The 12,571-nt window shown below is 41.7% G+C and overlaps 2 protein-coding genes across 2 annotated transcripts; one reads left to right on the plus strand and one right to left on the minus strand.

Moving 5' to 3' along the window:
- The first annotated feature begins 551 nt into the window (after positions 1-551).
- On the plus strand, positions 552-2,052 carry LOC6034124 (nuclear pore complex protein NUP62). Its single transcript, XM_038254542.1, has 2 exons — positions 552-742; positions 803-2,052. The coding sequence occupies exons 1-2, from the start codon at positions 666-668 to the stop codon at positions 1,998-2,000; spliced, it is 1,275 nt and encodes a 424-aa protein (XP_038110470.1). The 5' UTR covers positions 552-665; the 3' UTR covers positions 2,001-2,052.
- Positions 2,039-10,243, minus strand: LOC6034125 (serine/threonine-protein kinase RIO3). The gene is made up of 3 exons (XM_038254541.1): positions 9,803-10,243; positions 8,512-9,736; positions 2,039-2,451 (listed from the first exon to the last, which is right to left on the minus strand). Exons 1-3 carry the CDS (start codon positions 10,027-10,029, stop codon positions 2,119-2,121), a joined length of 1,785 nt encoding a protein of 594 aa, XP_038110469.1. The 5' UTR covers positions 10,030-10,243; the 3' UTR covers positions 2,039-2,118.
- Between the last annotated feature and the right edge of the window lie 2,328 nt (positions 10,244-12,571).

Genomic DNA, 12,571 nt, shown 5'->3' on the forward strand with positions numbered 1-12,571 from the left:
AAACAAGAAGAAGAAGCTGTCAAATCAACCCGTCCATTCCGTTTCGATTCCGTTTGAATTCCGCTTGAACCGATTTGCGGCGAAAATTCAAACGGAACCGGTTGTTGCGTTTGAAACGGAATGCGGTTTAGAATCTAAAACGAACACTGTTTAGAATTCGAATCGAACTTTTTTCGCTCAAGCGGAATTCTAAACGGAATTCAAACGGAACGCGCTGAGTGGGTTGCATCAGGATACAGTGCACTGTAACTGAAAATCGCACTTTGCTGAGTTCGTTTTCGCACTTTTTCATACGATTTTTTCAGTTCAACTACGATACACTTCTTTGTATAATCGCAGTCGAACTGAAAAAATCGTATGCAAAAGTGCGAAAACGAACTCAGCAAAGTGCGATTTCCAGTTACAGTGTGACGAAGAGTTCGTTATTTTTGAGTTAAATTATTACATTTCCATGGGCCTAGAAAGCCTTAGTTTTGCAGGAACGTGCATAACAGTTTTTCATTTGTGACATTTGTGAGTTTGTTAAACCCACCAAATTGACTAGAATTGTAAAAGAGTGTAAAAATGGAAACGTCAAACCAAATTTTGTTTACGTATTTTTGATATCAAAAATTCGAGAAAAACCTTAACATTTTTATTTGGAAAGAAAATTCGAAGCAAGCAAAATGGTAATTTGCACATATTATCTGAACAATAATTGCCGCTTTGGTGCAAAGTGCAACAACGATCACATCGATTTAGGGTGAGTTCATTACCGGTTTCCGATTTTTGTTTGAACTAATCCCGGTCTTCCTTCCGACAGAGCCGTTATAAAATCCGAAGTCGACGTGACGCTCAAGGGGAACCAATGGCCACTGTCGTGCTTTGGGCCGTTCAAGGAGCGATTAAGCGTGCCAAACTTCATCGAGGACGTGTGCTTCGAAGAGGTCCGCATGATGTTTTTGGAGGCGAAAATGCAGAACAATATCGCCGGCCACCAGCTCCAGCTGGGCCAGATGATAACCGATGCCAAGCAGAAGATGCAGTGGATTACGAGCACCAACCGGGACGTGATGAACGTGCTGATCGAGATCTACAACCAGCCGGATGATGCGGGGAAAGCGGCGGCGGCGGGGGTTGCGGCCACTGCGAATCCGTTTGGGGCAACTCCAATCGGAACGGGGAGTTCGAGTGTGGCGTCGAGTATTTTTGGGGGTGGAGCTTCCGGAGGATTTGGAGGGAGCTCGTTTGGTGGAGGAACAGCTGCTAGTACAAGCAATATCTTTGGCGCTGCTCCCAATCAAACGGCGTCGAGTATTTTCGGAGGCGGCACGGCGGCGAACCCGGCCGGAACTCTTGGAGGCAACATATTTGCGAAGGCGGTTCAACCAGTGGCGCCTAGTTCTAACATTTTTGGACAAGTACAGTCGCAGCAGCAACCGCAAACTGGAAGCGTTTTCGGTGGGGCGCCCACCTTCGGCGGATCGGGAGGATCTCTGTTCGCTTCCGTGCCACAGCCGACGGCGCCGATCTTTGGTGCCTCTGTTTCGACAGCAGCCGCGTCAAGCAATCCTTTCGCCCAGCCTCAACCGCAAGCAGCGACAGGTTTCGGAGCAGCTCCCCCAAGTCAGAACCTTTTTGCGAGTGTGGCCCCGGCCCAGCCCGTATCAAGCAATCCGTTTGGCGGAGCATTTTCAGCTCAACCCCAGCCGTCTCCGTTTGGACAAGCGGTGCCGCAGCAGCCTCAGCCCACATCCGGCAATTTGTTCCTTCCGGTGCCAACCCAGCAGGTCGCACCCGCTCCGGTAACTCAGTCACCGTTTGGCGGCGCTGTTGCGATGCCATCCCCGTTTGGAGCGACTCCTGCCCTGGCGGCGGCTGCTCCTGCTGGCATTCAATTTGCCAATCTGTACAGCAAAATGGAAGATCTCACGGCGGAACAGCTGGAAGCGTTCAAGGCGGACCGGTTCGAGCTGGGCAAGATTCCAATTGTGCCACCACCGAAAGAGTTGTGTAGTTAATCCTACAAAGTTCTCAAACTGTTTCAATAAAAACGAAGTTTTAGTTTTTAAATTTTCCAAGGTTTCATATATTATCCAAAGATATTCATAGTTTGGGTTTCCCACACTATCTTCAACTTCAACCGCTCACTTGCTCCTCTTTCGGCACACAAGTCTCAAATTCGTTGGCCACATTTGCCTCCGGCTTGCAGTGCGCTCCACTTTGGTGGTGCTTCTTTTTGCTTCCCTTGAACTTTTCCACCTTTTGCCAGGCCAAATCAAACGGATACTCGAGCGGCTTAAAGTGTTCCGGCGTGTCATCGTCGATTCCGGACACGACGTGCGCCGGCTGTCCCTTCATGTGGATGCGTTCCAGGATGGTGGCGTTGTGGGTCAGCGGATCAAGACCGGTGACATGGAAGAAAAGGTCTTCTTTGCTCTTGACGCCGCTGACGCCTCGTTTGGTGAAGAACTGGAATAGAAAATATTGTTTATACTTTTAGAATTGTATTATTTTATTTTCGAATTATAGAAATTTAAATATTTTGCGAGGGCAAAATTAAGTTTTTTTTATTTTTTTTTCAGTTTTCGTAGGTTTTATCCAAATTTTTGAATTTTTAGAATCTATGATTTCAAGAATTTTAAAATTGAATTCTAGAATTGAAATATATATATTTTAGAATTTCAAAATGAATTTCAAGCGTTTTAGATTGCAAAATTTGATGTTTTTTTGAACTTGGCCGAGAAGTTTCATAAATATAAAAAATCTCTTAAATTTTAGAATAAAAAATTTAGAATTCGGGAATTTCTAAATTTGAGATTTTAACACATTTACTGCCGTTCTACGCATAATTGTCCCATGTTCAAAAAAGTGCAACTGAGAAAAAGGCGATTGAAATTTTTCGACCGATTTCTGTGTTTCTACGCATAATTGTCCCGTGGGTTCCTATTAACCCTATGTGTCCCTAATCGCCCCAGTTAGCAGTTGATCACCATTTTTTGTGATTCTCTTGCTATACAAAAGGTAAACAAGACATAATACTTAGTAAAACTAATGATTCCGTGTAAGCAAATACTTGGTGGGACAATTATGCGTAGAAGTTTAACGATGGGACAAACAGACTTGGTGTTGTTTTTCATGAGTTTCCGAACAAAGTACCAGATTTTATGTGTTTTTCTTAAAGTACACATCAAACTAAACTTAAAAATGTCATAAAGTCAAAATCGCCCAAAGCTGACATGGGACAATTATGCGTAGAACGGCAGTTTACAGTATAAAACATTATGAATTGAAGAATTTTTGAATGTTTAAAAATTTTAGAGTGTTATTCCATTTATAGTTTTATTAAAACTTACAAAATTTTCAGAATTTGAAGTTTTTTTTCAATTTTAGATCGATTTCTTCGCAATTCGAATTTCGCAATTTTCAGTGTAAGAACGGGTCTTGGCCGATCTTATGCACCAGGTTCCCGACGAACACGCACTGCCCTTACACCTACATCTCACCCTTGCTCTGAGTCAGTACGAGCAGCACGCTAGAACACGCTTTGAGTGTTCGTGCCAGGCATGCACACCTTCTTTTCCGGTTACGCATTTTAACTCGGCCGGGGGTGGTACATTACGTAGGGTTTGATGTAAGTATAAGCGCCTAACCATTTGTAGTGTGCCTATCAACTTTCATTAAAGCAAAAACTGTTATATTTTTAGTTTGAATTCAAAAACTAATTGTTATTTACTGTGTATTGTTTTCTCCTGAAATCTTCCCTATTGTTGAGTCGTGTTTATCTGTTGCTATTTCTTTTGTCGCGGTGTTTTGTTACAATATTTTGGTCCTAAGCATTTTAGAAAAGTTTTTCAAAAGTACAATAGTAATATTTGTGTTAATCCTTTAATCATTCCATAAATTGAGTAAGGGCTCGAACCTCACTTGCTTAAGAAAAAGGTGAAGTTTCAAAACAATGGACAGTGAAGGAAATATACTATGTAAAGAATCAATAGTAAAAGAAATACAGTAATTTATGAAGTAGATAGAGAAATTAACAAACAAGCTTAGATTGTATTGAGGGCAATTTACAGGAAAGACGAGAAATTATTCAGAGGCACATGATAAACAAAACAAAATTGACATCGCTGCCAAATTAAGGAAAGCAGACAGTTTGTTACAGCAGCATCAATTGGTAAAATAGAGTGGAAAAGCGTTAAGAAATAAGAGAATCAAATAAGTAAAATCGAAATCAAATGAAGGATAGTAAACAGAAGCCGTTTTAGAAAATCAGTGAAACAAAATAAACAGAGGATAGCTGTTAGCAGAAATGGAAAGTAGAGAAACCCCGTTCTGCGATGCTCAGGTACATCCACAGCAGTTGACTCAACATACTGCGAATCAAAACAATACCGTCTACAATCACAAATTACTTCCCTTTCCCACATTGACGCGCCCCTTTCTTCTAGCCGTCTCTACTCTGACCCTCGCTGGTCAAAGGTTTACGAGTCGTTTCCACAGGCCACCAGCTAGGTTACACCTTGTCATCATGATGACTAAACCAAGCCAACGTGGAGGTAAGAAAATAGGACACTTGCAAGGAACCAGAGCCATGCTGTTTTGTCCAAACAGCACTACGGATGTAGTTGGGCTCCTTCCGGAATGTTCCTTGCCTAGGTGTATCAACCGACGAGTATCATCAGTATGATGCACCCTTGGCCTGCAAGAAAGATAGCAAATTTATTAAGTAGATAAAGAAATAAACAAAGGTTAATAAATAGAGGTAACAAACAAGCTTAGATTGTTTTAAGGGTAATTTAAAGGGCAGATGAAAAATTATTCAAATATATATAGGTATATAAAGAAAAAGCACGTGTCAAAAAAAAAAAAAAAATTGACATCGCTGCCAAATTAAGGAAAAAACAGACAGTTTGTTACAGCAGCATAAATCAGTGAATCAGTGAAACAAAATAAACAGAATATAGATGGAAGATAAAAATGGAAAGAAGAGAAACCCCGTTCAGCGATGTTCAGGTACATCCACAGCAGTTGACTCAACATAGGGGAACTATACCCTTTCTCAGCCTATTTCTATTATTGGCCTATCAGCACTTTGATCATGATTTACAGCTTTCATTTAGTGTTTTCCAAATTTCCAAAGTAATAAATAGCTCAAATAAAAGTTAGCAAGCATCTTATCATTGTTGATACCAGTGTTGGTATTATCGCGCTCTCGCGAGAAAATTTTCTCTCTCTCGAGTTCTCGCCGCGAGTCTCGAGCTGCCGAGAGAAACTCGCCGATTTCCCGTGCTCTCCTCCGCTCGCGAACGGGCTTTCTCGCGAGCCAGAATTGCTCGTTCGCGAGAAGTTGAACGTGTTAGAAACGAACAAAAAACAACACAGCGATTGAAGTTACACCTCTATACCATCGCCTGGTTCGTATTCATAAGCCTGGTAAACAAATTGCTAGCTTGGGGCGAACGGCTAGCACGAGGCGCTCGCGAGCGCTCGCGGCGAGAGCGAGAACGCGAACGAAAATGCGAGCGCGAGCGAGAAGAGAAAAGTACTACAAGTTCTCTCCCTCGTTCGCGAGCGAGAAATGCTTTCCTTCTTCTCGCTCGAATTCCAACAATGGTTGATACATCTGAAAATGATGATTTAATAGCGAAAAACTGCAAAAGTGATGAGAATTGGTCGAACGGCTTAGTGTGATTAAAATGGGTATATTTCCCCTACTGCGAATCAAAACAATACCGTCTACAATCACAAATTACTTCCCTGTCCCACATTGGCGCGCCCCTATCTTTTAGCCGTCTCGACTCTAACCATTGCTGGTCAAAGCTTTGCTGCCGATCGAAGCTATTCCGTCCCATATGTAATTTCGTCAATTTTGAGATAATGATGCAGTTTGGTTCAAAATCATGTAAACTATCAGAAAAATCAATTAAATTTAGTACCATAGTATTTAGTTCTAGAACATATTCTAGAAAACCAGAAAAAATCCACTTTTTTGTAAAATTCTAACACGTAGCCTTACGGGCGGGACAAATTTGACATGCGTTTTTCTCTGCTTGCTGTTTTTACATATGGGACGGACTCGATTTTAGCGGCAGTTTACGAGTCGTTTCCACAGGCCACCAGCAAGGTCATACTTTGTCATCATGATGACAAGAACACTCCTTCCAGGATGTTTTTCGCCTGAGCGTCAACTGAAGAGGTATCATCAGCATCATTCGCCCTTGGCCTGCTGATAAACTTTTTTTTTTCATATAAAAAACGTTACTTTTTGATTTTTGTATTTTTTTGAAAAAGTAAAATTTCAAAATCGGGGTTCGTCATGCACACGGGAAAACCCAAAATTTCAGTCAATTTGGTCCATCCCATCTCGAGATATCGTGGCACCCGTAAACCAACTGCTTGTTTAGAGAAAAACATTCACAAAGATTAACAGTTCGCTTTGCGAATGGCAAAATTGTGAAATTAAATCGTCTTTTACTCAGTTCAGTCATGAAATATCTTTGTGAAACTTTTAGGAGTGGTTTAAAATCATCTTTTTAGTTAATTTAGTGAATTTGCTGCAATATGAAATTTTGTGATATTCTACATGTATGTAACCCCCTTATCTAGGGCTGTGAGTCGCTGAATTTTCAGAAGTGTGTGTGTGTGTGTGTGTGGTCTAATCCAATACCCGCTAACCGGTTTTTGTTCCAATAGAGATATCCTCGCGCGAGAGTGTGTTAGTTTGTAACAAGATTACACACATACATAGGCAAATCGAGTAGAATGATTCGTCTGTCAAATTCAGCTGTGTCCTTTGTTATACCACGAGCACGTGGTAAACAGCTGGTTTTTACAGACGATTGATCTACTCGATTTGCCTATGTCTGCGTAAAAAAAGTGTAAACAAAATCAGCTGCTTGGAATTCAGCCAATCACAATCGTTCAAAATCGCAATTCGCAATTTCGCAATTTTCAGTGTAAGAACGGGCCTTGACCGATCTTATGCACTAGGTTCCCGACGAACACGCACTGCCCTTACACCTACATCTCACCCTTGCTCTGAGTCAGTACGAGCAGCACGCTAGAACACGCTTTGAGTGTTCGTGCCAGGCATGCACACCTTCTTTTCCGGTTACGCATTTTAACTCGGCCGGGGGTGGTACATTACGTAGGGTTTGATGTAAGTATAAGCGCCTAACCATTTAAAGTGTGCCTAACAACTTTCATTAAAGCAAAGACTGTTTTATTTTTAGTTTGAATTCAAAAACTAATTGTTATTTACTGTGTATTGTTTTCTCCTGAAATCTTTCCTAGTGTTGAGTCGTGTTTATATGTTGGTATTTCTTTTGTCGCGGTGTTTTGTTACAATTTTTGGTCCTAAGCATTTTATAAAAGTTTTTCAAAAGTACAATAGTAATATTTGTGTTAATTCTTTGATCATTCCAAAATTGAGTAAGGGCTCGAACCTCATTTGGTTGAAGAAAAGGGTGAAGATTGAAAACAATGGACAGTGAAAGAAATATACTATGTAAAGAATCAATAGTAAAAGAAAGATAGTAATTTATTAAGTAGATAATGAAATTAACAATAGTTAATAACAAGAGGTAACAATGTGGTTAAGGTGTTAAGTGCAATTTATAGGGCAGATGAAAAATTATTCAAATAGATAAATAAAGATAAACAAAATTGACATCGCTGCCAAATTAAGGAAAAACAGACAGTTTGTTACAGCAGCATCAATTGGTAAAATAGAGTGGAAAAGCGTTGAGAAATAAGAGAATCAAATGAGTAAAATCGAAATCAAATGGAGTAAACAGAAGTTAACAGAAGCCGCGTTAGAAAATCAGTGAAACAAAATAAACAGAAGATAGGTGGTAGATGAAATAGAATGAAGAGAAACCCCGTTGTGCGATGTTTCAGGTACATCCACAGCAGTTGACTCAACATACTGCGAATCAAAACAATACCGTCTACAATCACAAATTACATCCCTTTCCCACATTGTCGCGCCCCTTTCTTTTAGCCGTCTCGACTTTGACCCGCGGTGGTCAAAGGTTTACGATCCGTTTCCACAGGCCACCAGCTAGGTCATCATGAAAACCAAGCCAACGTGGAGGTAAGAAAATAGGACACTTGCAAGGAACCAGAGCTATACTGTCTTGATCAAGAAATGATCTAACAGGACTACGGGCGTAGTCAGTGACGCTCCTTCCAGGATTTTCCTCGCCTGAGCGTCAACTGAAGAGGTATCATCAGAATCATTCGCACTTGGCCTGCCACAATCGTTCAAAATCAAAACAATACTTCAAATACAAATACTAACACAGAATGATGGTGTGCGTGAGAGAAACCGTGGAGATCTCTATTCCTGATTCCAAATTTCAAAGGTACAAACCGGGATTTGATCCCTGAACCTTCTGCTTGTGAGGCAGAAGCCGTAACCATTAAGCTACGGAGCCGGTTGAGTCGCTGAATTTTCAGAAGAAGCCAAAATCGAAGTCTCTGCAAAAGATACCCGACTCCACAGCCCTGAGTTGAACCACCTCTTACCGTGCTAATGTTGTCGCAATCTCGCATCAGGAACTCGAGCGCCCCCGGGTGACCCGGCTCAACGGACTGCGCCACGTCGATGATCCAGCACTGCTCGTCGAACCACAGGATGTTGTACTCGGACAAGTCGGCGTGAACCAGCCTCGCTTCGTTGTACAACTTGTGCATAATTTCGACCATTTCTTCGTACGCACAAATCAACTGCGCCTCGTTCAGGACGGCTTCCTTTAGCTTTGGTGCCGGAACGAGATTTTCCCCGATAAAGGACATTACCAGAATATTCTTCTTAAGCACGACCACCTCCGGACACCGGATTCCGATCCTTTTCATGCGGTTCAGGTTGTGCAGCTCCTTTTCGGCCCACATGTTGATGACGGTTCGGGCGTTTTGCTTCGAGAACCGACCCGCGAACCGGAAGTCGTCCTTGATGTAACGATCACGCTGCTTAAACTCGTTGAGCGTCGTGCTGAACACTTTGATTGCCACCTCTTTTGGGTACGATTCGCCTTCCTCCAGGTTCGGGTTGGTCGGATCCGTCTCACCGTGCAAAATAACCGCTTCCTTTCCGGTGGAAATAATTCCATCGATCGATTCCAGCAGCTGATTGTTGATCCACTTGTACAGAATCATCCTCGTCGGTTCATCCAAACCCATTTCCGCCGTCGCTATGTTCTCCTTCCGGTCTGCCGCTTTATGCTGCTTTTTGGTTGTCTTCTTAGAGTGCGACTTGAGTTGGTTGAAAACCTTGTTCGACAACTTCATATCGAATCCTGCCCCGTCTCCGGTGGAAAACTCCGGCGGAAATGACATAACCTTGCACGCATTCTTCCGCCCTGAAATGTCCTGGTTATGCTTCGTGACCATTTCTCCGTCCTCGTTGACTTTGTACCCGACTCTCGGAATCGTTTTCTCCTCCTTCTCGTTTGTCTCGAACCGGTCCCAGTCCGCTTTTGGATCAACCGGAACCTCCACTTGGTCCACTTCGTCGTACAGCAGCTCTTCCGGAACCATCCGATAGTTTTTCAACGAAATCTTCACGCACGAGTTCTTGTTCCGGTGGTTCTCTTCCCGCTTCAGCTGCTCGTCGTACTCGGAGTCAAACTGCGCCTGCAACAGTTTCGCAATGGCCACATCCGATTCCAGCTGCTTTTGATCGGCTTCCTCAATCGCTCTCAACACATCTTCCGGAATCACGTCCTCGACGCGTCGACTGGACGGGCCCGGCCTGCAAGAGAAACAAACATTAGATGTGAGATTCTCACCTCAAATAAGCCCCCTCAGAAATTCTCACCCCTCTTCGAACGGATCCAACAGCAATCCCGGATCAATCGCCCGCGAACTTCCGGCGACGGGTTCCGTTGGCGGTGGGGCTGGCAGTTGCACCGGAGCAACCTTCTTCCCCGGACGGCTCGGCTGCTCATGTTCCTGTTCCTGCAGACCGCGGGCAAATTCCTCGGACATGATTTCCTGCAGGTCGACAGCGGTCGGAGCGGCGATCTGGGCCCACGGGGAGGTCATTTTGAGTTTGATTCACTAAAGATAAACTAACGTTCGCTTTCCTAAAAATGTAGTTAGCACCGAGCTCTGGCCTAGCTAAATGGAAGTAAAATGATTCAACGCAATTCGTGTTTCGCACTGCTGCAAAAAGTTGTGAAATTCACTGAATTAGAAAAAAAATGCTGGTGCACCTTTTAAAACTCTGGCACACCACGGAAAATAAAATTTCAAATTGCACAATGTTTTGACATTTCTGCACGGTCAAGCAGGAAAGCCTATCTTTGAATAAATTTAGGAAGTCACTTTTTGAGTAAATTATTTCCAGTGGCGTAGGTGAGGGCGTAGGTGTAAAACGAGTAAAGATGGGAACATTTCCATCATCGTGAAATAGCAAAAAAAGTTTTAAAGCGCGTGCTTTTCGTTGTTTCGGAAAATTTAATTTTGAATGGCGGGCCAAATTTGAAGTTCAGATAAGCTTGCGGGCCAAATGTGAAAATGGCTGACTTGAGAAATAAAAAGTACGTTATTTCAATCTATAAAATGGAGAAATACATCAATCAGTTGTTTTTTTTTTGCAATTTCATTCACCTTTCTAAAATTTCCGTCATTAAAGTTATAAGAACAGAAAAGATTTTTTTCGACTAATTCTTTGAAAAAAAAACTTTCAATCCAATTGGATCAAATTAATTTACATCCAAAATCTAAAAAAATATTATTCAAAAGCTCAAAAAAGTTTCAAAAAAATTAGGCGTTATGACTTTTGAATTAAAATGGGAAACTTTTTTTCTTTGCTATCTCTACAGTTTTCTACTTTGTCAAATTTGAACGTTTCATAACTCATTTCTTAAAATGGTTGATCGAATGTTTGAGGAAAAGAAAATTTCAATCACACACATCAATTTTCAATAAAATAGATTATTTAAACAACATGTTTGGATTAAAGTATGTCTAAATTATTCGTATTATATTAACAACAAAAAAAGGTTCGCAAAAAGCTTTAACTAAACCTTAATTTGTAAAATTAAAATAAAATCACTTTGCAGATGGTTCAAAGGGCCATTTTACTTGAGCATTCAAAACGGGTCCACGGGCCACAAAAAATCACCTCGCGGGCCACGTTTGGGCACACCTGCTTTACATTAAATTTTACAACTAGCTTTTAGTGATGATTTTTTGTCACCTGCCACTTTCTGGACGCATCCGGATTTTCCGGGTTTGCTCGCACTGGAACCAGGTCGTTTTTAGATTCTTCAGCCTGGAAATTGTGCTGTATCTGGATGAAACTCCCACCAACCAAAAGAACTTACACCTGGTCCAGTTTTGCGCATCCCCCAGAGTCTAGCCACGTTCCCACTGTGGCCGGGCTTTCTAAGCGGCGTCGTACGCATCTTTCGGATCTTCCACCTCTACGCTGCCAGTGTTACACCCACCGGCGGACGTAACAATTTGAACGTTCTCCTTGGAACCGTTTATTTCGTCCAGTTCGTCCAAGCTAGTCGCGTTCCCGAGGCTACGGCAATGACCGGGTACCCAGCTCGGAGACGAAAATCGTGACGTCAAAAATGAACTGGCTTCGAGCGAGGGGTCTTTGTTTTTGCACATGCAAGCTGCGTGAAGTTTGCTTGTTTTGTTTACAATAACTAACTAATTAGGACACATTTTTGGACTTATCTACATATTTGCTACATGTTGTTCCGAAATTCTAATAGAGTTATCTAAGCCCGATCTCACGCACACTAGCATGCCATTTGTTTTACTGGAGGGTACGAAATTTGACCTCAATCTAATTTCAAAGATTCTCAAATTTTAATTTGAAAATTTTAAAAATTCGAATACATTACACACTAAGCCTTGGATGTAACAAAACGGGTTGATTTTGCGGGCATTTCAGGGCATGTTCCCTTAGATGTACCTACTAACATACTCGATCATCCTATAAGGGGTTTTCAGTTCATTGCACTTCAATTTCCATTAAAATTTTCAAGTTTTTTGAAAAAATATTTATCTGTCCCATGATCTTTGAAGGGGAGGCGACTTAAACTTTGAAAAATATTTGCAACGGCCTCACTATTTTTTTCAAAAACGCGTAACTCGGCGCCAAATTTTTTGACTTCTCTATGACTCAAGAGTTGCGGGTTTTGTCCCCTAAAACAGAGATTTATAAAAAAGTGTCCACGTGGTTTCTATGAAAAAGTTCAAAATAAAAAAAAATCAGATTTTGCCTTCCTCACTGAGGTAAGGCTATAATCCTGCTCTAAAAATGAACTTCGTATAAAAACTTCGTAGACCCACCTTCATGTATACATATCGACTCAGAATCGAAAACTGAACAAATGTCTGTGTGTATGTGTGTGTGTATGTATGTATGTGACCAACAAACTAGCTCATGTTTCTCGGCACTGGCTGAACCGATTTGACCCGAACTTGTTGCATTCGACTTGGTTTAGGGTCCCATAGATCGAGTTTTATATAGATTGAAGTTTTGATAAGTAGTTCAAAAGTTATGTATAAAAATGTGTTTTCACATATATTTGGATCTCACTTAACTGTATGTAAACTATGT

This window comes from Culex quinquefasciatus, chromosome 2, assembly GCF_015732765.1.
Source record: "Culex quinquefasciatus strain JHB chromosome 2, VPISU_Cqui_1.0_pri_paternal, whole genome shotgun sequence".
NCBI lineage: Eukaryota > Metazoa > Arthropoda > Insecta > Diptera > Culicidae > Culex > Culex quinquefasciatus.